This window comes from Corvus cornix, chromosome Z (genome assembly GCF_000738735.6).
Source record: "Corvus cornix cornix isolate S_Up_H32 chromosome Z, ASM73873v5, whole genome shotgun sequence".
NCBI lineage: Eukaryota > Metazoa > Chordata > Aves > Passeriformes > Corvidae > Corvus > Corvus cornix.
Genome location: NC_046357.1, coordinates 61,709,137 through 61,736,641, shown reverse-complemented (window position 1 = coordinate 61,736,641; position 27,505 = coordinate 61,709,137). Strand labels below are relative to the sequence as shown.

The following is a 27,505-nucleotide window of genomic DNA, read 5'->3' as shown; positions in this document are numbered from 1 at the left end:
GTAGAAGCTCTTCCTCAGCTTTATGAATGCAGGCTGACAGAGTTGGGTCTTCTCAGCCTGGAGAAGAGAACACTCCAGGGAGACTTTACAGCACCTTTCAGCATAGAAATGAGTTTTACAAGAAGGCTGGAGAGGGACTTTACACAATGGCATGTGGTGATAGAACAAAGTCTTAAGCAAAGGACAACAGGTTTAAATTAGATATTAGGAAGAAATTCTTTACTGTGTATGAGGCACTGGAACAGGTTTCCCAGAAAAGCTCTAGCTGTCCCATCCCTGGGGGTATTCTAGACCAGGCTGGATGTGGCTCTGAGCATCCTGGTCTAGTGGATAATTCCCTTCCCAATGCATGGGGGGTTGGAGCTAGATCTTTAATTCCCTTCCAGCATTAACCATTTTATTATTCTGTGGTGTCACCAGCATGCAAAGGGTGCTAACATCTTCCTCCTGTGAAACAGTGTGGACATAACTCACACTGCACAGGCAGAAACCGACTCTCATATATCATGCTACCAATATCTATGCAGCTGGCTTTAAAGCATACTGACTTTATGCTGTTTCAACTTTCTAAAGATAAATCTTGAATGCAATCTGAAGTATAGATTTTTGAGTGTGCAGAATATGAAAAAAAATAGGCAGAAATGTTGATTAACAAAGTTTAAACCAGATTAGGACATACAAAGCATTCTGCGCAGTAAAAGGAAGGGAAATGTAGAATATTGGGTTATTGTCAGATGGCCAGATTTAACTCTCCTTGGTGTGAAATGACTCTCTTCTATGAAGCAGAAACATAGGAGTCCATCCAGCTCAAGAAATAAAAATAATTTTGACTAAAAGTTTAAGACATGGTAATGAGGATTTTAAAACTCACCCTTTAATGCCCTGGGGAAAGGTTCATCCACTAAATAATTCTATAGACCTTTATCTAAGCATTTAACAAAATGTTTGAAATCCCAAGTTCCTGTAAGGTTGTGCTGTTTAACAGAATGGCCTGCCAAGATTCTGGTTTTTGTTAATTACTCAGAAAATATGGCAGACCTAGTCAAAGAAAGTATGGGATAGGATGACATTTTCTGACAGTTTTGTTTAAACTTTTCAATTTGACGGTGACCTTCCCTGTAGGTATTTTCTATATGGCTGTTGATATCAATCTTTTATTGTACTTTTCATACAGAAACTGAATAAATGAAGACAAAATTTGCAATTACAAAGGAAGTTGAAATAAGTGAAAAACATTTTTTCTCTATTACTCTACCTGTTTAATGAGTTAGATAAAACTAAAAGTTTGGAAATCATTATAAAATATACTGACTACAGAACTTTACAAAATACTGAACCTCAGTCAGCAAATTTCCTGTCTTAGCTGATACAGTTGTGCCTTCTTATGAATTTGGCCATATTTTCAAAATAACTTATAAAATCTACAACTGTGCTGGTGATACACAGCTTAACACATTAAAAAAAAAAAGGGTTAAATATTCGAATGTACTGACATTTATACTGTCATACAGAGACCAGGAATGATCAAGTAAGAAGAGGAAAGTCTAAGCACTGTTCTCATTTTGCTGTTAAGTAATGCTTCATTATTTAGTAAAAGTATTCCTACCACTGAAGATGCAGTCTTTACTCTCTGATTACAGAGGCAAAACCTGGACCAGTGGTTTAGTGATTCTTCGTTTCTTGAAATCCCCATATTTAATTTATTTTCTGACATGACAGTACAATTTACCTGAGCTCCTTCCTTTCTTCCCCACAACGTTTAAATATCAAAACAGGAAACTAATTTTAAACTAGCAATCTAGGAGATACACATTTTAAAAAATGGCAGTATCTTTCAGAAGCAACTACTACCATCAGGTCTGCACATTTCACATAAAATTTTAAGCAAAACTAAGTACCAGGATCTGTGAAAATATCTTGTGCAGTATGAGAATGTGAGCTAGTCTTATAGCAGCTGGTGCTCTTACATTGTTTTGAAGCCTCTTTCAAAGGAGGCTTCTGACACAAAGGAAACATAGGGGAAAAGATCTATAAAATATGAATACTCTCTGAGTCACTCTCTCCCCCATTTGGGTAACTTACACCACTGAATTGTGTACACTCCCAAAGACTTAAAAAAAAGTTCTTAATTGACAAGCTTTTTTGGATGGCAACAGTTAAAGAAATATATGACTATAAATGCAAATCTGCATATAAAAATGCAAGTATCAGTATTCAGAACACTGTATAGTTGGACTTCACTAGGGGAATTTCTCTAACATAAAAGAAGAATTTTTGTTCTGTAGCTTTCTCTCTAAGACTTTTGTCTCTCAGGATAGTGTGGTATAGTTTTGCAAGATGGAAAAAACATTGCTGTAGGTCTGAAACTTGCTTGTCAGAGAACAAACAATTTCAACTTAAGCTTCAGTGCTTAACACTGAACTACTTTAAACAATGAAGTCTACAGCTTGTGTTGGACTCATCTACCAGAACAATGATGTGTCCTTAGCTCAGCAACCCTAGTCTTCCTTAAAAGAATGTGCATAATACTGTGGAGAGAGCAAAGTCATCTGCTGACTTCTGATTTCTTGTTTACACATGAAAATTCAATGACCTGTGACACATCAAAGGCAGAGTCACTGAGACATTATGACATGTAATAAAAAATTAGGAAAATAATTTATTCTCAAAGTATCTTTTTTACCTTTGTCTTTAATATTCTCATTAGATTTTCTCACACTAAGTATGGTTATGATCTGATAATCTTCAAAATCAGACATTGAAATGGACAAAGTAAAAGCTATGGACTTACACCAAAGGGATACTTTATCAGATTAATTTAAAAAATTAAGTCTGCATATTTAGTATACCATGTAAAGATAATCCAGCTTCTTCAAAATGGCTTTGTTTAACAGGTAACTAAAAAACATTTGAATGTGTAATCATAACATCTTCAAAGAGTTAAAAAGATTTCAGGGCAGTCTATTTGATTCCACATCACTATAAATAATATATGGACAAAAAAATCCCAAACTCCTTCTTCCGCTTCATCAAATGCAGTAGGGGACAGAAATATTTTTAAAAAATAATTATTTTCTCTTTATTTGTATTGTTAATTACTGTAATGAGGAAGTCCCTAACTCTCAAATCTGAACCCAATCTACACGGCAGGAATAGCAGCATCTTTTTAAATCACATAGTCTCTTCTAAAATTGTTTTGCATACGAAGAATTTGAAATTAACATCATACCAAGTTCCAGAAATAGAACTTATGCTGTGTGCCCTCATAAAATTCAACTGCACCTCTATATTGAGATTTTGCATGTAATTAGTGAAAGTCAAGACATGGAGAGCAGCATTGTCAGTAACACTGGCCTATAAACAGCTGGAGAAGCAGATCAGCTGTGAAGTGTATTTCCCTGTAAACTACACCACCAGAGGCTCATTCATACTGGCAGTCCTGGAGCCTCAGGACCCCTGCCCCAAAGACGCTCATCTGTGAGCTCAGACCAGGCTGCTCAGGGCTTCACCCAGCTGAACTACAAAATCCCCAGTGACGGAAAACGTCCAACCTCCTTTGGGCCTGGCCCCACCCACTAGTTCTGGTGGGAAAAAAGGCTTTTCCTTATCTCCATCCTGAGCCTCTGGTACTTCATTTTGTGCTTCTGTGTCTTGCACTCCCACCACATGCTGCTGTGAAGAGCTCAGCTGCATCTCCTTCATCCCTTGTGCTGGTGCTGAGGATGCTGCTGTATGCCCCCCACAGCCATCCCTTCTCTTTGCTGAACCAGTGCCAATGCCACAGTCTCTCCTCACAGGGAAAGGACTCCAGCCTCACTGCCTCAGTGGCCTCCCCTCAACTCCTGTCATTTTCTCTGTATTTTTAAAGTAATAGGGTGACCAAAGCTGTAACCTGTAAGCCACATGTGGTCTAACAAGCCCCACACACAGCAGGAATAATTCCTGCTTTGATCTCTGACTGTCGCAGTTCACACAGCCACAGAATATTGTTGTCTTTCTTTGCGGAAAGCCTAGCTGTTGTTTAGTTATATGAGGTATAAGCTGTTTTTCCTTAAACAGCTATATACCCAAGTGTCTTACAAATTAGCTACTGAAATATTAGCACAAATATCCTGTTTCCTAAATATACAATGAATCAAAATTTCTGTTTGCTTAGAAACATTCTGTTCTAACATAAAATTTGCGTTCAGCAAGTTTGCTGTGACTTACAAAAAAAAATCCTTAAAAATAATACTTTTAAGAAGGTTTATTTTCTTTTGGCAATATAACTGGAAATCGCTTGTTAAGCTGTCAAATTCTATTTTTTTTCTGGGCACCATTAAAGAAATCTATTCTTTCAACCACTTCTACAAGTAATCACTTTATTTGAAATAGTGTGCCTCAACAGATAGTAAAACAATGACAACAGGACATAATGTAGGTTTAGTTAGCATGTTTTATTACCTGACAGGTTAATATTTATGTAGGCTACAAGTGCCATAAATAATTGGATTTAGTGGTCTTCATTTTAATGGGATTCTGTTTTGTACTTTTTTGGGGTTGTGGTTGGTTTGGTTTTTTGTTTGTCTGGTTTTGGCTTGTTGGGGGTTTTTGGCCTGAGAGACATTTATTTAACTTTTTAAATTTATTTATTTATTAGAAAAAGAGGCAGAAATGTTAGATGCTTGCTATCTAACATTTCTAATCTAACATTTCTATCTAACATCGCTATAACATGATGTTCTACCATCATGTTACACAGTTTATGAAACTGTTTTTGCACAGATATTTGTTAAGAACATAAAACAGTCTCTTTATGTGAACCAAAAAGACATAAAACTTAGTACATCTCTTCTGTCAATGTCCAAGATCAGATACAGAGATGAGTGTAATAGGACAAATATATCATGAACCTTCTTCAATTTATTATTCCTAGCACTGAGACTTCAAGATACAGGACTTGTTATATTTGCGCACTCTTATAAAATACATTCTGGTGTACTCCTAGAACAGAAATGTGGAACTATTCCATGCTCTATTTTCTGTAGTTTCTATTACAGCTTTATAATACTACATCTGGAAATTGCATAAATATCTGAAATTGGTAAAATGCAGAGAAAGCTCAAGTACAAATGACAGAAAATACACTTTGCAAAAGAAATGCTGCTAGCTCCCACAGGTGTTTGACACTCATCACCTCTCCCTAATCTCACATTTACCAACTTACAGAAGGTGAGTTAAAACTCTTCATAAAAGAAGTGTTTACTGACCCTCTCAGTTGACAGTATGCTTGCCTTGACAGAAATGAATGTATATGGAATGAGAACGGGCAGAATTAAAAAAAAAAAAAAGCGCCTAAGTGGCAATAAAATAAATGAAAAAAGAAATCATGTGTTTGTGATGCCATTTACAAAGGATGGTTTTCTAGTTCCCATTTTGCTTTACAAATGCATGCTTATATTGCCAAATTTCATGGAAATGAGCAGCACAGCCATTTAAAAGACATCAAATAAACATCCTTTTTATTACAGTGAAATGCAAATATCAAGTCTTAACAAGTAAATCTAGGGTCTGTAATTTTAAAACAGCAATAACAATAACCTCAGGCTATGTTTTCATTTTGTGGTTGACTTTATGAGAAGCAACTGTTATTTTTGTGTGGCACTTCAATGAGTCAGAGGCATGCTCATTCCAGTTAAAACAGTGACACTCTGGCAGTACTTTTGAAGGGAAGTCAATGATTATTGGTAAATTAAATCATACTGTCCATCACACTGCTGGTGACAAGGTTTTAACCTATTTCAAATTTAAATGTCAGTGTTTGCAGAAACATTTCTCAGAAGGAGTAAACCTAAGAAAGAATACAAGTGATAAAATTCTGTAAGTAGAAAAGCTCTAACAGATTCCCACAAAAGCCCAGGTAATTACACTGGAAGTTTCTTAACAGACAGTTAGAAGATAGCAATGAATGCTTTGCCTATCTATGGCTGCCCTTTCAGAGTCATGCAAAAATACACCTTAATTTCAGAAGATAAGTTTTACAGATAGACCTAGCCTCCATACAAGTCTTGAACAAGTGAAGAAAGCATAAAACCAAAGAAATTCTATCCCTGAGATAGATAAGACATCTTTGTCTTTGTAGATGGAAAATGTTTATTAATTTTATTTCCTCAAATACAGGAAATGAGTATAAGCAACAAATACTTATATGCACATTTGATTGTGATTTCCAGCTGGAACTAAACTGAAGTAATAAAATAAATCTGATAAAAGTTTGCAAGCTGTCAGAATTTCAGAATAACTGAATACCTTAAAACAACGAAACCAACTGCGAAACAGTTTATCTTTAGGACTTATAAGGGAGAACAATGTGAAATTTTGTTTAGAATATTCTTTAGAATTGGAAGCATACAGATGCTTTGAATTAGTAGCCAAGGAAGAGTAAAATATTCAAAACTGTGTTAAATACTGCACAAAATTCAAATACCTTTATATCAGTCTTTTCCTTGCAAATTCTGACAAGATACAACATGATCATCCTGCTAGATTCAGAAAGTCCAACATGATCCAAGTGATGAGTCCGAGATCTATTGCTGTTATTGCAGTACAATTTTACTGACTTTCTTCATATTCAGTTTTTATTTATAGCCAATTTTAAGGGTCTAAGAGAAATGATGGTATTCTATGATTCTGTATGTATGATCTGTATTGATTCACCATAGAAGTTGTTTATTCTTTAGCCCCCCAAGCCCATTAATGTCTACGGGATTCCTCACAGACAAAGCCATTTTCCCAAATGCCTAATTACAAAGTAACCTGTATGATGGTTAGAATGGGTGACAGGCCTACCACACTGGCCTTGTTCCAGATATGACAGGGTTAATTTTTGCAGCAGCCAGGAGAAGGCATTGCTAGGACCCAGAGACTGGATCCTATACCACCTCACATCATCCTCCAGGAGAGGAAGGGATCCTTTCTGAGAGAGGAAGGCATCCCTTCTGGGTCCTCTAGTAGGAAGTGAGCAGTTGAGTAAATACAAGGTCTGCACAATGAGCACTTGCATGCAAATAGTTTGCCTCTCTTGTACACACTTTTTATTAATACTGTTGCTTTTACTGTCTGTGGTCTTACTTCATTGCTGTTTCCAGTAAATTGGTCTTATCTCAACCCATGATCATCACCTTTTCTGTCCTCTACAGCCTGATGTAGGGGGGAAGTGGAGGAGGGATTGAGAGGAACATGGTTTGGAGGGAACACTAAACTGGAGAAGACATATTTCTAAACCAAGACACACTTCTTTAGCAGAAACTTTTTTCTCTACTAGTTAAAAACTCTTTTTTAGACATCCACCTTGTATCATTTGACACATGCTAAAACTACAGAAGCACTGAGAGAAATCTAGCTTCCACATCAGGGGGAAAAAACACACACCTAACAAATTCATTATAATGCAGGTAATGCTAAGAGTGGGCAATTTACTGCAAATTTATGGCAAATCAATTCCATCAACAGCAAAAATGGGAAAACCAGAGCAAGGCTCAAGCACTTACTTAAGTTTGTTATCCATTCCTATATTATTGTTATAAAACAATGTGTTGAAGAATTGAAACTTTTTCCCTAACAAGGGGAAGACTAGCTAGACTAACAAGTTCTGCCATTGAGTACCCCTCGTCATATTGGCCTTTACTGGAACAGAAGAATTTAAATACAGAAATTGCCCATTTAAAAACATCATGGTATTGGGTGTCTATTGTGTTTCAAATCTAGTTCTGTTGATAAGGCTCTGCCGCATCCTTGCCAAAAACAATTCATGTACAAAACCTGAGCATAAAGAAGTACAGTAACAGGCATCCCACCTGCACTCATAGCTTGACCATATTAAATTTTTAAAAAAGAGAAATAAATTAGGTATTTTTCCCTAGAGTTCCCTATCCTCATTTGCCTTAGAAATGCTATTATATTTAATGTGTAGGAACTTCCATTTTTTTTCTACCTGGAGAAAGTGATTTTGAAGCTTTTGTATTTATTTCTTGAGTAATAAAAATAATTTGTCTAGCAACACTTTCTTAAGATGAAATGAACTTTCTGTATACTATTTTGGACTTCGAATAACTTAAATTCTGTTCACTGACATCCACTCCTAGATTCTTTTAAGTACTGTTCTGGTAGTATTTCAAAATATGAACACTTCCACTTCGCTATGGGTCTACTATCAGTATTTAATATTTGACCACTGTTTCTTTGAAATATATAAATATTTATTAATGAAGAGGAAAAAAAGAACACCAGAAAACAGAAGTTCTACAAAATCAAACCTCCAAAATCCTTAATTTTAATTATTAAAACAGTCAATTTATTTTTAAACTTATTATTTCAAATATATATGTTTACATTTTCTGAGCACCTGGAAATAACTATGCTACTGAGACTGTATGTGTGTTTCCCTCTTACAAGCAGAAGTAAATGAAATATAATGATTTTAGAGCCAATAAAAACAATTTATTTGTGGATTCTTGCTAAACTCTTCTTCCTTTTTCCAGTTCACCTAAAAGAAAAACAGACCAATCATGATGACTTATCCGCAAAGTAGAATTAGACATATGTTTCAGATATCAGAGTATAAGACAGACTATATTAGTAGCTGAAGATAAAGCTAACCTGTTCTTAGTTATGTTCAGGCTCTACCTTTACTTCTGCTCTGCTCTCTAATATGAAATCTGCAATAAACTGTTCATGAGTTTACCTGCTCTATCTTCTTTGTATTTCTAGCCTAAAAATCCAACCTTAAATTAACTTTTACCAACTGATGTACTATTTCACCCTTCTCTTCTCACATGATAAAATCAGTTTCAGTAAATTAATGTAGTGGAGAAGATGGACTCAGAACCCCACAAGGTAATTTGGCAAGTGCTAAGGTCGTGTTGAAAATGAAGGCTGGAAGAAGGTCATTGCATGTACAGAATCACAGAATCAACTAGGTTGGAAAAGACCTCTGAGATCAAGTCCAACCAATGACCGAACATCACCATGTTACCTAGACCACAGCACCAAGTGCCACGTCCACTCCTTCCTCCAAGAACGGTGACTTCCCCGGGCAGCCCATTCCAAGATCTAATCGCCCTTTCTGTGAAGAATTTATTTCCCATGTCCAACCTTAACCTCCCCTGGCACAGCTTAATACTGTGTCCTCTTGTCCTATTGCTGATTGCCCCAGAGAAGAGGCCAACCCTCACCTGGCTACAGCCTCCTTTCAGGGAGTTGTAGAGAGTGATAAGGTTACCCCTGAGCCTCCTCTTCACCCAGGTCCTTTTCTGTCAGGGCAGCTCTCCAGTCACTCTGTCCCAAGTCTGTAGTGCTGCCTGAGGTTGTTGTGGCCAAAGTGTAGGACTCCGCACCTGGTCTTGTTGAACCTCCTGCCATTGTCTCTGCCCATCTCTCTAGCCATTCCAGGACCCTCTGCAGGGCCTTCCTGCTGTCCACCAGACTGACACTCCAACCCAACCTTGTGACATCTGCAAGTGTGCTAATGGTAGATTCAATCCCCTCATTCAGGGCACCAACAAAGATATTAAGCAGGACTAGGCCTAACACTGATCCCTGGGAGATACCACTAGTGACCAGACACCAACTGGATGCAGCACCATTCACCACCACTTCCGGAAAGCTCCCTCTTGATGGGAAAATTCGGCAGGTAGGACTGGCACCTTCTACAACAAGTATGAGGCCCTGGAAGTAGAAAGTCACACAACTGATGAGGTGGGCAAAGCTTCTTCTGTGATAGGGGTCCCTTCTAAAGCAACACCATCTGTAAGCTGCATCACAACCTCCTCTGTTAAGAGGAGAAGGAGGGTAGTTGTCCTCCTTTTCAGAGGAACAGAGGGCCCAATCTGCAGACAGGACTCAACTCACAGGGAAGTCTCCCAGGAGCTTAGGTAAGGGACATTACTGGAAAACTCTCCAGTCTAGTAACGCCCTCTGATTACTATCCTTTACTGGGTGTTCAAGCCTGCAGTGAAAAAACAACTAAGAGAAGTCCGAGAGCAAACAAAAGAGACTTAGGGCCTTGGAATGACTGGTTGAAGGTTCAGGAGCATAGCTAGTGATTTCCTCGATCCTTCTGGTAACAAGGAATAATATTGATAGGAATAGGCACATCCATCAATATGAGACTCTGAGGCTTGTGTAATTGGAAAAAAATTGGGATTTTTCACCATGAGGTGATCTATTTAACACCTGGTTTACTTACATCTGATGGGATGCACCCTTCTCAGAGGGGAAAAAGGGTTCTAGCACAGGAGCTAGCAGGACTTGTTGATAGAGATTTGATAGCTTGGAAAGGGACCAACCCAGGCTTGCCAGTGATGAACAGTGGGATGATGTGACAAAACTTAAGGAAACAAGCACTAATGGGATCTTTCCAGCAGCTTCAGGAGGTGCTGGCTACAGGTGTAGCACACCTGAGATGTTTCTACACTAATGCACGTAGCATGAGGAACAAACAAGATGAGCTTGACCCAGACCCACAGATTTGACATCATTGACATAAGTGAAAACCAGGGGGATGCGTCCTGTGACTACAGCGCCCTGTTGGATGGGTTACAGGCTCTTCAGGACAGATGGGCAGGGAGAAGAGGCAGAGCAGTGGCACTGTATGGCATAGAAGGGAATGTATGGAGTTCACAGTCAGCAGTGGCACAATTGAGAGCCTCTGGGTATGAATCAAGGGGCAAAAAATTCATTCAGATGTCATCTAGGGAGTATACTATAGCCCTCCCAGCCAAGACGATGATGCAAATGAATAACCTGTTGGAGGACCTAAGGGATACTTCCAAGCCAACTGCCCTTGTCCTTATGGGGGACTTCAACTTGCCAGAAATCAACTGGGAGCATAACACAGCTGGTACAACCCTTTCCAGAAGATTCCTCAGAAACCTGGATGACAACTTTATGAGCAGGTCCTAAGGGAGCTGACTCAGATGCCCTCTATGATCTCCTGCTTGTCAACAGAGAGGATCTTGTGAGCAAAGTGGAGACTGGCAGCCGTCTTGGCCACAGTGACCACAGAGCGATCAAGTTTAAAATCTTAGTTTATACAAGGAAAAGTGCCAGCAAAACCTCAACTCTGGAAATAAGGAGTGCAGACTTCAAGGTGCCCAGGAATGAGTGAGTAAAGTCGCCTGGGAAAAATCTTTTTGCAGGTGTTGGGGTCCATCAGTGCTGGTCATTTTTTAAAGATCACCTTCTAAGGGCACAGGAGCAGGCAATTCCCAAATGCTGGAAGCCAAGCAGGTGAGGCAGAAGGCCAGCTTGACTGAACATGGATCTTCTGGAAATAAGGAGAAAAAGGAAGATGTGTGCCCAGTAGAAGCAAGGTATGGGGACACAGGAAGAATACAGAGATGTTGCTCACCACTGTAGGGAAAAAACTCTGCAACCAAAGCTCAACTGGAGTTGAAACTGGACAGAATGGTGGGAGCAATAAAAAGAGGTTTTTTTCAAACATGTTAATGGCAAAAAGCAGTGTAGGAATAACATTAGCCCATTACAAGATGAGGATGGTTACCTCACAAACACAGACATGGACAAGTCCAAGGTTTAATGCATTCTTTGCCTTCCCCTTTAACACCTCCTAAACTGGAAGACCATGATTCCAAGAATGATAAAATTCCAGTTGGCCCTGAAATTATGTGGGATCTGCTGCTCGAGCTGGATCCCTATAAATCTATGGGGCCTGAAGTTCAAAAAGGAAAAGATTCTGCATCTGGGACAGGACAACCCTGGGTGTACGGACAGACTGGGGAACAAGAGGCTGGAGAGCAGCAGTGCCCTGATAAACAGGAGGGCCAACCATGTCCTGGGGGGCATCAGGCACAGCATCACCAGCCAGGCAAGGGAGGGGATTGTCCTGCTCTGCTCTGCTCTGGGGCAGCCTCACCTCCAGTGCTGGGGGCAGTTTTAGGCAACATAATATAAGAAAATTTTAAAGCTATTGCAGAGTGTCCAAAGGAGGACCACAAGGATGGTGAAGGGTCTGGAGAGGAAGCCTTACAAGGAGTGGCTGAGGTCACTTGGTCTGTTCAAGCCTAGAGAAGAAGAGACTGAGGGGAGATCTCGCTGCAGTCTGCAACTTCCTCATGAAGGGAAGAGCAGGGGCAGGCACTGATTTTTTTTCTGTGGTGACAGTAACAGGACCAGAGGGAATGGCCGGGAGCTGTGTCAGAGGAGGTTTAGGTTGGCTATCAGGAATATTCACCCAGAGGGTGGCTGGTTATTGGAACAGGCTCCCCATGGAAGCGGTCACAGCACCAAGCCTGACAGAGTTCAAGAAGGCACATGATGTGACTCTTGGGGCTGTCCTGTGCAGTGCCAGAAGTTGGACTAGATGATCCTGAGGGGTCCTTTTCTACTCAGCATATTCTCTGTTCTATGAATAAAGGACACTCATGATAAAATATTTGAAACATCACCTGGTTTATTTGACTCACTCATTAGAAAGAAACTGCAATAGATACCACAGGCATAGCTTCCTACATTTTCATAAGGGGAGCAGTTTCAAATGTACATAACATTTATTTGAAAAATTAATCTATTTTTTAAAATTGTCTCTCATGGGTTATCAGGCAGCGTTAGTGCCAAAACCACGTAGATTCCTGAACCCCAAAGATCCTGGAGGATCTTGCTGGAACCAAATGGTACATTCAGAATGGGACATTCATGTGAAAATGAGGCCACATTTAAGAATGTCTACTTACACAGTCATTTAAGGATAGACCACTCATTAAACAACAAACATCACTCTCCCTTCACCCTTCTGTTTCAGAACTTAAGCAAAAAACACCCCAACAAACAAACAGATTTTTTGAGGTATGTAAGTATCCTTAGAAACAAGAAGTGCTCAGTACCATCACAGGAACTACAAGTAAGATTAAATTTAGGTTTCCAGGTTTGAAAAATGTTAATGAAATTAGAAGTTTTTCAACTTGCATTTTGTGGTTTTGACTTTTTGTAACTAATGACCAAACCCAAGATTTGACTCAACTGAAGTCCAGCAAAGAAGACCTTTTTCTCACTGACTTCAACATATTCTAAATTCAAACCTCTATCTACTATATGTAACACAGAACAACAAAAAATAATTGCTTTTGGGCTTACTAATGGCTTTTCCGCACTTGGCTTCATCTTCTTGCCATAAATCAAGTTCTAAGTGACAGTAGCTTTTTGCAAAAAAAAAAAAACAACCTGGCAACTTTTCATCCTCTCAATTTGCTTTCTTTCGAAGTCTCTTTGCTGCAGGTATAATGAAGAGGGTTTCCCAGATAGCCTACTTCCTTATCTATACAGCCAAAACCCAAATAAATCTCTGTGAGAACATTACGATAGAGGTTGTCTATACAGATTTGTTTATCTTAGCAGCTAGGCTGATAATGCCATTTAAGACAAGATGATATATTTTATGAAAATAAATTACAGGCCTAGTGAAAACATGGCAGTGCAACAGGTGAAACAATGGAGTATATGGGAGCTAAGATGAGCTTTTCAGCTTGGTACTAAGCTAGGCACACTGAATTTCAAGTTATTGAAAAAAATGTACTTTTTAACTGCTGTTCATAATAGTGATCATAAAAAATGTATTTCTTTACAAGAATATTCACTGTAATGAAGAACGGTACTTAGTCAAGTTAGACAGGATGCAAAAATGTGGCTGTAATGCTCCAATACAGTTTTTTTTTGAAAGGCTGGGAATATGAATGAGCACAGAAAGAACAAGATGCTTTTATGTTCAGAAGAAGAGCTTGTACTGATTGAAGACCAAGGGATTTGTGAAGCTAAATTTTTTAGCATTCTTCTTTAAATAATCTTTGTTCTAATTAATGTATAGAATATTTATTATAATTTAGCATTATATAATACATAATATGTAAATATTATAATTAAGAAAAGAATAGAATATTTCATTTGGAAGTGATCTCCAACGATTCAACTGCCCAACCACTTCAGGGCTGACCAAAAGCTAAGCAAGTGTTAATGGCATTATCCATTGACTGACAGGCTTTGGGCATCAATCGTCTCTCCAGGAGGCCTGTTCCAGGGATTGACCTCTGTCTTGCTACAGAAATACTTTCTGAGGTTCAGCTTCAGCCTGAATCTCCCTTGATGCCACTTAGAACCATTCCCATGCGTCTTGTCACTAGATATCAGATATGCATCAGCATCTTCCTCTTGCTTCCTCACCTTGGGAAGCTGCAGAGAGCAGTAAGGTCTTAGCCTCCTTTACTTTAAACTACAGCAGCCCAAAGTCCTTAGCTGCTCCTCAGAGGACGTGGCTTCAAGTCCTTTCCCCAGGTTTGCTGCCCTGCTTTGGATGCATTCAAGGACCTTCACATCTTTTATGAATTGTGGAGCCCAGCAGTGCACCCAGCACTCAAGGTGAGGCCACACTAATGCTGAATAAAGTGGGACAATCACCTCTTTGGACTGGCTGGCGATGCTGTGTCTGATGTACCCCAGGATGCAGTCTGCCCTCCTGGCTGGCAGAGCTGACTCAACGTTGACTTTAATGTCAACCAACACCCTCAGATCCCTTTCTGAAAAGCTGCTATTCAGTCACTCCTCCCCCAGCTTGATCTTGTGCAGAATTTGGCATTTGAACTTAAATTTCATGTCATTAATCTTTGCCCAATGTTTTAGTCCACCTGGAACAGTCTGCAAGGTCATCCTGCAAGAGTCAACAGCACCTCCCAGTTTTGTATCATCAGCAAGCTTGCTGATACAAAAAGGTGCATTCTCACATAGGCAGATAATGGATATGTATTTTGAACAGGACTGACCCTAAAACTGATCCATGAGGAGCACCAATGGTAAGTGGCTGCGAGCCAGATACAGCCCCACTTACCACAACCCTTTCAGATCTGCCATTCACCCAGTTCTTCACTCAGTGCATTGTGAAACTCTCATCCCACAACTGGACAACATTTTCCAGAAGGATGCTGTGAGGCAGAGCCTCACTAAAATCCAAAAAAGACCCATCCACTGCCTTCCCTTTATCCACTAGGAGGATATCACAGATGGATACAGAATTAGTTAAACATGGTCTTTGTGAATCACCTTTGTGAACCAATGTTGACTGCATTGTTCTTTAAATGCCTTTCAGAAGTACCCAATACAATCCTCTCTGGGAGCTGAGGCTAGAACTATCAAATTTGTAGTTTCCTGGGTCCTCCCGCACACCCTTCATGTAAATTCAATAATATTGGCTAGTTTCCAGTCAGCAGGGACCTTCCCAGACTCCCAAGATGGAAAGGGGTCATGCAGTAATGATAATAAAAATAATTCAGATAATAAAAACAATTCACATATGCATTGTTAAATTACCCTGAAATACATCAGTTTTATGAAAGACCACAGTGTCATAAGCCAAGATTCAGGTGCACTTAATGTCATAATGAAACACCTGGCTCTAATCAGTGCTTTTTGACCGTATTTGACTGAAAAGCTTACTGAAGTGTTTCCACTTGAAGAATTACCTCATTATTTTGTTTTGCTGTTGTCATATTAAGCATGCACTGGCACTGTAGGTCACCAGATGCATTCAATCTACACAAAAGTGCTAAAATGCTAGTATTACTATCTAACATCTTACCTCACGGTAGATTCTTTGTAACAGTAAATCATTTTAATAGAATAATTTAAATCACTGTGAACACAAGACACAATTTTGCATGTTTTATTCATTTTTAAGTGAAGACAAAGAAATTTCCTTTGCTACTGAACTAGTAGCAAGACGGTACTTGCTGCATCTTGCTATGAAGATAAATAGAACAGTCGTAAACCAGGTGCAGAACTTTACATCAGTTTAAAGCAAGCACTGAAAATACTGGAAGTTACATATATTATTACAGGATTTTATATCCTGTCTAAGCCTTAGAGTATTCATAAGTTTCTCCCTCCCTCCATAGAGCCACTTAAATCACAGTTCTTTCAATCTCCTACCATACTAATGCAACAAAACCTCCTCTCCTTTGTGGCATCAACTTAAAGTCACTGCTTCAGAATTGTTTCATTACTAGTTCTAATAAACAAAATATTTTTGTTTTGACAAGGTCTATTGAATTTCATCTTCCTTTTAATATTTGTATGTTTGTTGTAAATATTTTGAATACTTTCATATGTGTTCTTCATTTTAGTTTTTGCTTCCTATGTCAAATCCTTGAAAACTTAAGAATTACAGTAATAAATACTATTTTATGACCTAGTGCCAGGCTACACAAGCTGAAGTATTACATAAGCTTTCTCTAATTTCTAAATTACTTTTTCAGATATATGGGAAAAAGCATTCTTACTAGGCTTTTTCTGTCTTTGAAGATTAGCACTCATTACATTAAAATGTATTTAATCTTACTATCACTTCAGTACACTAGTGTCAAACACATCCTACATTTTATCAAACGTTTCTGTCACCCTAATGGTACACTTGATAAGACACAAGTGTTCACAGAAATGGCTAGCCTGGAAGAATGAAGAAAAGCCTACTATATGAATAAATGCCTTTTTCTAGTAATTGCCTTGGTTTTATTATGCTATATTAGACATCACATATGATGATTTGCTGTGATAACAATTAAATTGAAACTATCAAGCGGCTAATACCACTGGGTTCCTTACAGATATGATGACATTGTCAGGGGTTGAGCAACTAATCAGCATATCCTCTCCTTAAACAGAAAATCCCTAGAATTACACTACTTTTTAAAATCAATATGAGATAATGACATGAAAAAAAATCCCTAGAATTCTTCTATCAATCTTACTTCAGTGTTGTACAACTTTAACAATTGCACTGCTAATTCATATCACAAGAGTTGTTAAGTGAGAGGACATACAGATACATAAAATGCGTCCAAAATTGAGGCCACAGGTTACACAAACAACATGAAACACGACATTTGATTAACTGCATTAGATTTCATTATTTCGTTGGCTTCACTTGAGATAGTGTGTATAGGCCACTGAGCAATGAAAACCTGCACAATCTTAACATCTGGTACTGAGCCAAAAGCACTCTACACAAGGTCAAAGGCCTTAAATCCATGCATAACAACTAAGACCAGGATAAGTGACTGTATTCTAAGAATTCTTGGTGTGTGAAAAAATATTTTGCACTTTTTCTTTTTACTAATTAAAAAAGACAAATGGCCCACCATTTCATAAGTAGCTAAAAAGACCCACAATGCAAATTTGAATGACAGTTTTATTTAAATTGAGCTATATTACATCCAGGCAGAAAATAGAAGCAAATAAATTTTGTATGTATAAAACCAGACATATAACACTACAAAATATCAAAATTATAGCACAGAAGTATAACACACACACACCTCCTTCCCCCCGCCCTTGCTTTCCACGTTCAGAACAGCTAACAGTTTAATACATAGTAATGATCCACCATTTCTTGTAAAGATAATTTTTAACATCACATCAGTATGCTGCTTCTATCTGGGTCTTTAAAGAACCAGATCACAATGGCTCCTTATTGGATATAGCAGGTCATGGCTCTTCAGAGTTAGGGTATTTCATGTTTTAGTTCTGAGCTTACATCACCTAATACTGATTCTGCAAGGACAGACTGGTAGGAGACATATTACTCCTCCCCCTACTACTTCCTTTTCCGTTCTTACTATCATTTGTTTCTGACAGATTTCTGATGATGTCAGGATGACTGTGTGGGAAAAAGGATTGAATCATCACAGGTTATCAATGAGTGGGAAAAAAAGAGTATAAAACAGATGTGTTTTAAAATTTTTATGCTCAGCATGGCGTAGTTTCTTGTGTTCTCCAAGCAGCCAGCATATACTCACTCTGGATATGAAAAATGCTTATAACTCTATATGTAGTCATTAGATAGCAGAATGGGAATACCCAAATGGGGGTCCGGCTAAAATTAGTCACTTAGCTGTTGTCTGAAAGTATTTAACAGGTGTACATTCTTAGCCAAAACTGTCAATGAAGAATTCTTTCAAGCTAAACAGAGCTGTTCTGCTTTTGTCCAGCGTTATTTCAGTTTCTCTTCTTAGATCACAACTGTGAGACATCTATCTATCTATCTATCTATCCATCCATAAGTTTATTTTCTTTCATGGATATACATAAAAAGTACAAATATGATATAGTCTAGCCATATTACTGATTTGAAGCCGATGTTTCTCTCTTAGGAACATCATACTGCTGCAAAAAGGTACGGCATAAGTAATTTTCTACTACTGCCAAAATTTCATAAAATTAATCCTATACACAAGTATGTGAAAGTGAACTGGGTAACTTTACAGCATTTTATGTAAAACAGAATTTTGGCTGGATGAAATTCACGTGAAATTCATTGAGAACTAGAAGAAAGTAAAATAAGCCTTTGCAAAGACATGATAGATGGTATTGCAAGCTGGCAGCAGGAAAACTTTTTCCATGTATATTGATCTAGCAAATACTAATGAACAATCAATGATCTTAAAAGAATATGTAGGATGACAAAGAGCTGAATTAAATTTCACCAGTAAAAAACTGTAGGGAAAAAGTTAGGACAGATTTCTCAAAAAAATCTGGTATCTGTGGATGTCTTCTTAAGACATCTTTAAAGACCTTCTAAGTTGAGCAGCCTACTCTTGATTTTCCAAAGTAACTAATCTCTGGAAGTTTTGACTACAGGAACTTACAATGATAATCAAGAAATCTGGGACTGCTGTTTCACTGATTTTCTAAAGCGACATCTCTAATTTTTGCAAGAAGCTTTCTAATGTATAGCTTTAAATTCATGACTGTAGTAGGCTATTTATAACATAATGGTGTGCAAGAGAAGGGAAGATTTGTAAAATTCAAACTAAGGAAAAAAAGGAAACAAAATATTCCCTGATTGAAAAAAATGTATTTGATAAACTTTGCATACAGGCACCTGAATGGAAATACTAAAAAAAAAGTATTAACCATAAAAACCACTAGGTGAAAAACTGCTTACAATACTTATAGCAGTTATTCAATAATTTTCATATATATTAAATTATTACAATTAAATAGAAGAACCGCACAGAAGTCAACAATAGATACCTGTTAAATCAGCACGCTCAAGTGCATACACCCTACAAAAAGCTGAACTGATACAAAAGCTGAACTCAATACCCTGCACCATGTATTTACAGTAATAGACGCTTGAATGTTTACTCATTGTTACAAAATTTACAAGGTGCAGTACTTTCTAAACCACTACCATGTACATGCTTGTACTTCACAGAAATTAAACACACAGTACCTTTGAAGTCAGCTATGGAATGAGACATGTATTTCATTATTCTTTTGCATCCTTTTCTGGCGACTAGTTAAATGTCATCACCTCATCCTTATAAAGATCAATAAGTTGTTATGCATATAAAACTGTACTACTTGGAAGGCTGATATTTATTTGCCAAAAATAATATCTGCATACCCAAAGAAAATATTTCCAAATTGTTTATAACATTACAGATAAATGTTTCTAATTCTGTACTATTTCATAAGCCATTCCAAGAAATCTGCATGCCATTCTGTAACTATCTGTAAGGGGTTTTTTAAGCTAAAGTTGTATTGGCCACCTCTCCTTTTGTTTCACTATTTCAAAAAATCCTATTGTGTGATTGTCAAGCAGCTGAGTTTCGTTCCTTAATCCTCCCTGCATAGCTACCCAGGAGAGGCTTTGCAGCATAAACTGTAAAGTAGCATTTCCTCAGCAGGAACAACAGTGTTCCTCTTCAAAAAGAGGCTTAATAAAAATAGGACTGTAATGAACATGCTAGTTCTGGTCACAAGGTGCTACGCATAGCATGACCACTGAAAGTTCAGGAAGTTTTGGGGAATGATAGTCCTTTGGCTCTTCAAAAGTCTTATCATGGAAGGTATGATTGAGATAAATGTCTCTCCAGTGTATTAAGCTCATGCACAGGTATTTTCTTGGTTTCCTTGTTTCCCTTCATTCTACCTTCAAAAGCCTGTCCTGCTAGCAACCACCTGGCATTAATCACTGTGACTACACAGCAGTTTCAGATAAACACTGCTGTACATCGTTTATACAGTTCCAGCTGGAATGTGGCAAATTTCTCCTACTGTGCAGCTAATACCCAGAATATGTACAGTCTTTCCTCCCATTTGTCTAGAAATGATTGACATCTCACTGCACATTTTCCAATATTACAGCTGTGCCACTCCATTTGTCTAATTTCTTTGCCCTCTAAGGTAGCTGTCCCAGATGACAGAATACTTCAAAATAGTTCCTTCTCATTTCAGTACTACCAGGTACAGTGAAAATACAGAAATGAGCTTCTATCATCACTGAATCTATTGCTAGCAGCAGAAACAAAAACTGCAATACCTTGAATTTATTATCTCTGATTTGGAATAGTTTTGGGGTCTTTTTTGTTTGTTTGTTTGGTTTTGTTTAGTTTTGGTGTTGTTTTTTGTTTTAATGTGGAAATGCTGTGCACTTCTGAGAGTCTAATAAAAATAATCTCTCATAATTACCTCAATATCTGTATGTAAAAATGGACAGAGAAACACAGTACAGTAAATATTTCCCTTTTTTAAAATTTCATTTTATGCAGCAGTGAATGTTTGATATTGAATCAATTAATTTTTAATAATATAAGAAGGAATAAACTAGCCTAGTTATTTTACTTTCAGCCTTACATACTGCCTGTGGTACACCAATGCTGTATGTCAGTATTTTTGTAAAGCAGAGTATCAACGTAATCAACAACAGTAAGAGAAAATTGTGGGTCAAGACAAACAAACTGCCTTCTGCACAAATGCCCTGTTGTAGTCTCTCTACTTTCCAGACAACAAGAAAAACAGAGCAAACAGGAGCAACATTAGAATATACATAGGTATTGTGCTCCACATCCTTACTTAAAACCTGCACACTTCTGTGCTTCAATCATATACCTTAGTAGCAGCTGGAGCTAAGGTTTCTTGATGTCCTCATGGCCTCGAAAAAACTTTATAAAGGAATAACAATAAAAAAACATTTTAAAAATGAGAAGTGGGGTTCCTAAAAATTAACTGAATAGAATTGTTGCTGATTTCTTTACTAGAAGGAAGCACTTACTTCCCCCTTCCCGAACAATTTATAGACTTGTATATGACACTATAACCCTTGTTCTACAACCAAGGAAAATGTTTGATATCCACCATTTGCAAGACCTAAAAACAGATTTAGGTGGCTTTAACATTAAATGAATGGACAATAAAAGGGAAGCTATTTCATCTCTAATGTCTGTGGAATGTAGGAAGATCCTACACTTTATTGCTTTTTATTGCTTATACATGGATCACAGAATAGGCAGGGTTGAAAGGGACCACAGTGGGATCATCTGGTCCAACCTCCCTGCTCAAGCAGGGTCAGCTGAGAGCACCATGCTCAGGACTGCATCCAGACAGTTCTTGAGTATCCCCAGTGAGGGAGACTCCACAGCATCTCTGAGCAATCTGTTGCAGTGCACAGTTAACCTGCACAGTAAAGCAGTTCTTCCTCATATTCAGATGGAACTTCCTGTGCATCAGTTTTCCTTCCTGTTGCCTCTTGTCCTCTTGCTTGGCACCACTGAGAAGAGCTTAGTCCACCTTCTTTGCACTTTCCTTTCAGTTACTTACAGACATTGGTAAGATTCCCTTTCAGTCGTCTCTTCTCCAGGCTAAAATATGACAATTTCCCTAAGCCTTTCCTCACACAAGAGATGCTCCAGTCCCCTCCTTATCTTCGTAGATCTTGTTGGACTCGCTCCAGCAGCTCCATGTCTCTCTTGTGCTGAGAAGCCCAGAACTGGACACAGCACTCTGGACGTGGCCTCACCAGGGCTGAGTAGAGATCACCTCCCTCGACATTAGGCTCTTCCTAATGTCCCCCAGGACACCACTGATATTCTTGGCCAGAAAGGCACATGTATTAAGCACTGATAAATAAAAGAATCAAAGCATTGGTCCATTCATACGGTTCTCAACACAAACTTTCAAAACAAAGACCCCCAAAATAAATAGCATGGACTCCTCTTGTCTGAAAGGCAACTTCCAGACTTCTCTTTTCAAGCCTTGTTTCCCTTCAAATTCAACGTTTTCATATGGGTGAATCTGTCCTGGAAAGCAGCCAACTTCCTTATATGAAGAAAATAAAAAGCAGTTTCCAATTATCTCAGACATTCATTCTTGGTCCAGACTCTCACAATATTCAGCCTAACAAGTGCAAGTTTAGCCTGGAATTTTTCCTGATTTACTCCAGTAACAGAAAAAAGGATCCAATATTTTGTCTCTGGTAAGGCCTTGAAATGTTATCATCTGTAGATGCCTTTTCTGCTCTTCTTCCTTCTCACACTGTAAACTTCTAAAACCTAGAAGCTAAAAATTTATTTATATTCATAATTATTTGAGGCCCAAATACTATGAATTGGTCATAGTATAGGAACCTAACAAAACACGGTGGTATCTGTAATGCATGAACTACAGTTACTCTACCCTGCCACAGATAGAAAAACTGACAAATTTAGCAGTAAAGGCATGGACATATCAGCAAAAATGTTGCTGTTCCATGCTGCGGAAATGATTTGTAGCAGTTAAGGTGGGATTTGTGAAACAAACAGTCAAACAAAATGAATACAGGTAGACACTTTGGCTCCTGGAATTACCCTGATTTCACTGATATTCCATATCAGGGTTGCAATACTTGTGGGTTGAATTGTGAGTAAACTCTGACTTCCTCCTCTGGGTAACATTTGCAAGAGGCACAAATGCAAAGCTGAGTCTGTGATAGAACCATTGCAGAACAATTAGAAGAACATATGAAAGTTATATAGGCATCTTCTGCAATCCAAAGTCACATATATACCACAGGGATGAATAAAGCATAAGCAAACACAGATCCGACTCACTCTACTTTGTTTTGTATTTCATTAAATCTAGTTAATTCCTGTTCACATCTGTAACGTATTTATTCCTACAGCAGCTATGTGGGGCACAGAGGCACTCTTTACCATCAATGGAGTGTTTTCCCACAATGCTACTGCTGCAGACTGTACAACGTGAAGATTTGTGTAAGTTTGCAAAGTAGAGGCTTTGCAATAATAGAATTATCTTCCAGGCTAATGCCCTTAGCAATGAATTATGCCGTGTCTTGGGAAGTAATACAGCAAACTACTGTATTTTTAGCAATTCGAAATTTTAACCCCACCAAAACTTCCTTATAATGCCCTGTTTCTCTGCAGGCTCCTTGCTTTCTCTGACATTACCCCTTTATCTAAATCCACAGTCACAGTATGTTCATGAGTTCTCGTACATTCCCAGTTTCATATTAAATCCATAAATCTACTCCTGGGGCAAATATATTTTAGCAGTTGCAAAAGCCATATGTATTATGGTTGGATACAATGCTCAATCTTTACATTTCATTGGTTTTAATTAAAAAAAATTAATTAAAAATGAAATTTATTTCAATTTTAACTTCATAACCAATCATGTCTTCTTCATTAGTCATTTGCATATGCATATCATTATGTATTACTTTTAAAATAGAATGCAATACTAGTGTTGTCTGAAGTAGGCACTGAGCCACTATTACTGCTCTTACTATAGAGCAAAAGATAGGCAGCAAAGCTACATATGCCTTAAAAGAAATTGATTAAATAATCAATGGGACTAGCAAAGAAACAGACCACATGGTACAGTCTGTCAGTTTTGACGTGCAGAGACCCCCTCTGCCTTTTTCAACTGCTGTGGTTCTTGGTAGAGAGATACGAGAGTTGTTACTTCTCTACAAAACCCAAAATGAGAACTGCAGTTTAGAGCACTCTCTTTCAGAACACATGCATGCACATTTCTTGACCAGTAGTCTTGTAAATACATTTCAAGAAACTATGAAGACAAAGAATAGTTTCCACCTGAGTTTCCACACAATTTTTTTACTTTTCCCTGCTCCTCTTCCCCATCTCCCTTTAATTTGCAAAACTTTTAATGGAATATAAAAATGTCATCTTATGTTCAACAATGTGGAAGCTGTACATGAAAAGTGCTCCTATCAGTTAATAAAGGGAAAACCTTATCTTAGGAGTTAAGAACAGGTCCATGGTGCTGTTAAAACATCAATCAATATTCCCATTTCCATTGGCTAGACTGGGAAGAATTTTTAAAAGATAATACAAGGAACAATCATGGCATTAGAGATAAGAACTTTAAATATTGAAAAGGTTTCCTTACATCACACTTCCTCTAAGAAAAAAATATGTATGTCCTTAGAGTTATTATCTGATATATATGCACACAGTGTTACTAGTTGTCGCCAATGTTAATGTCAGGACTGTCTGTAATGATTAAAATAGCTAATAAAATTATAGAATTTTTTTTTCTAGTAAAAATCCAACTTCAGGGAGTAACAGGAGAAAAGAAACCTTCTTGTCAGCCTATATTGCTTGGGATAGAGGACTAAGAAAAAAACATATTGCAATTACACATTCCGCAAATTTTCCTCTAAATTCTGTAAAGCTGTTTAATCATCTTCCGTTCCTATAAACAGGCACCTAGTAATTCTGCTAGCCTTGTAATGCCATGTAATATCAAAATACAAGACAGTAATCTCCAGTCATAAAACCAGCCCTGCAAACTGAAGAGTGTGATATTTCATGAAGTGTCTCCAAATCCAGTGTCTATTCACTTACAGGTGACAAAATAAAATGTTCAGATCATTTGACTACTAGTATTTTCTCCCCTGAGTATTATCTAGACAGTAGACTTGGCAGTACATTAATATCCTCACCCCTGAACAAGTAGAAAAAATGAATTTTTCCTTTACTGTTTTCAAAAACTTCTTATTGAAGTAATACAGCTCAGGTGACATATATTTGATGTGGAAGAAGCCTTCACCTTTTTTATCTTGTGGGGGAAATTTTGCAGCAGCTTAACCTCATCTAAAAACCATTCACGCAACTTTTCAAAACCACTGTTAATTGAACAAATTTCTGTGTAAATGCTGATTGGACAAAGCTAAGCTACTCAGGGCAGCACTAAAATGTGAACAAATGCATTCATAAAGTGGTTGTCTTGAGTAGTAATTGATACAATAACCTGTTGTGTGTGGCACTACTGTTTCACTTATTTCTTACTTCTTTTCTTTACTCTGATCTGTCATACCCCACATACTCACATTACAATTTTATGGTCAAAAGTCACAAATGTAATAGCCAAGTATTACGTAAAGAAGTTTATAATGAAGAGCATCAGGACGATAGTAAGGTCCTTTTGTAAAGAACTGTATTTAATTTTGCCAGAGAGAATCCTCTATTTTACAACAGTGTAGTACTTCGAGTGCTATGAAGTAAATTAGTTATGTTTAGAAAGAACTTACCACGTAAAACAGTGAGTCTTGTGGACACACTTATTTCACCAACACTGTTGGAAGCCACACACTCATAAATAGCTTCATCTCGTGGTGTGCGCAGTGGTTGTATTCTGAGAACTGATCCAGATCCATCATCAAACTCTATTACCTATAAAAGGAAACAAAAGCTGTCACAGATGTTGTTACAAATACCTATCCCTCAGCTGATCTGTTCATGAACAGTGGCCTGCTGTTATTCAAGTCACCGAAGATAGGTTAACTTTTCAAATTCGTATACCATGAAAAATCCCAGTGATATGGGAAAATGTTTAAAAGGCAACACTTTGGAACATACATTTCTGTTCAGTGAGTATTCAGTGGCCACTTTAATATAGCTTCAAGAAATACAGGACAAAAAACAAATGAACAAACAAAACAAAACAACCCAGTGAACAAAGGCTGTAAGAAACAAGTCTGTAACTTAATGCTCTCTTATTCTGAAGTCCACCACCAATACCTCTCCATTCTCTTAGCTAAAGTACTCTACCTTCAAATGCCAGTTACATTCATTTTAACTGCTGCCAGCTATATTCCCCCTCTACTCGCAGACTGCAGCTCACTCACTCATTTGGCTCCTAAGTTAAAAACTGTCTGCAATTCCTGAACCAAACAGAAGGACTCAGTTTAGCTTTGTATTTAACCCACAGAACATAAGTCCATTTATCCAACAAACTGACCATTTAAGAGACTAAATAATAAGGCTAAACTAGTAAGATTTAGTTTTAAACCTGCAGTATTCACTCAAGAAGTAATAACTTTTATATGAGAAAATTCACTGAAAAGATCTTATTTCCTTCTTGACCTGCAGTCAGAATCACCTAAAATATTGGTGAGTACTGCAACACTCTGTAGGTACTGAGAAAGCTTTCTTAATAACTAATAGCAGTAATCTATTTAATCTACTTTTAAAAAAGAAATTTAAAAAATTGCTGAGAGATATCAGTATTACCATCAGGTAAATGGCACTTACAAAGAAAGGACAGTCAATTTTTTATTTTGTTTTTCTCTACAAAATAATTAATATCTGACCATAATCTATATACATATGCACAAAGCAATTTACATATATGCCTATCTGCACATCTGGTTTTCTCTTTCTGTCTAATTTACACACAAGCAACCTACGAGATCTCTGTACATGTTGAGAATAAGAGAGATATAAAGTCCAGGGTTGGAAATGATGATAAATATCCCCTGTATCTTACTGTTTTCATTGCAGGAATTGATCAGTTTCTGCTTAGCATTGGGAGAGGTGAAAATAAGATAAAAACCCTGGATTTTTTTGATAATAAATTTGTTTCATAGCCCACAGGATATATTACTTTTTCTTGTTCTTTCAGTAAAGCCATTGCCTTAAGCAAATCTAGACAACACAAAAATATCTACCTGATATTAGCACAATTAAAGGAAAAACTAGAATTCTTGATAAATTGACATTTATGAGGGAGAGAAACATTTCACAGTCTTTAAGCAGTCAGACTAACAATTTATAGATAAAAAATGAGAGCACAGGATCCGAATACTCACAAACATACTTAAAAAAGAATAATTGCTATTGTTTCAACCCGGATGCTGAATAAATTTATCTGGACAGCCAAGGAAAACAACTGCAGTAGATTGGATTGGGCAATATTGCAGAGATTAAGTATCAAGTCTGATGTCTCAAAAATATGTATCATAAAAGGAATTTATTTTTCATGTGATCCGTTCTCCCCTTTCCTGCATATCACAGCTAGTTAATTCCTAACTCTTCCCCATCTACTGAATGAGATTTTGGTTTTTTTATGACAGAGATTTTTTAATAAAAGCAGTCTTGAACAGAGTAGAATGATGTAATTTTTAACTTTTATTTTTCCCTTTTCTGTTCCTTTTTAAGTTCTCTTAAAAGACTTCTTAGAAACTTAAAGCATATTTTTATAATTCCTATTATTTTAATTAATTTGAAGGAAGAGGAGAAAAAAAGGGTTTAGAGTCTATATCTGCAATATAAATAAAAGCTGAAAGATTAACAGAGAAGACCCACAAGGTCTTACTGTAGATTTTAATTTCAGAAGCAATGTCTAGTTCTCACTACTATTTTCATTAACTTGTGAGAAT

General features: G+C 37.5%; 1 protein-coding gene across 48 annotated transcripts in view; it reads right to left on the bottom strand.

Annotated features, from left to right (window-relative positions):
• PTPRD (protein tyrosine phosphatase receptor type D) overlaps window positions 1-27,505 on the bottom strand; it is a 1,187,151-nt gene that overhangs the window by 196,378 nt on the left and 963,268 nt on the right. For all 48 annotated transcript variants that reach the window (XM_039567532.1, XM_010392896.4, XM_039567544.1 and 45 more), the window contains one exon: window positions 25,376-25,517. In XM_039567532.1, coding sequence (XP_039423466.1) covers window positions 25,376-25,517 — 142 coding nt within the window. The remainder of the gene's footprint in view (window positions 1-25,375; window positions 25,518-27,505) is intronic.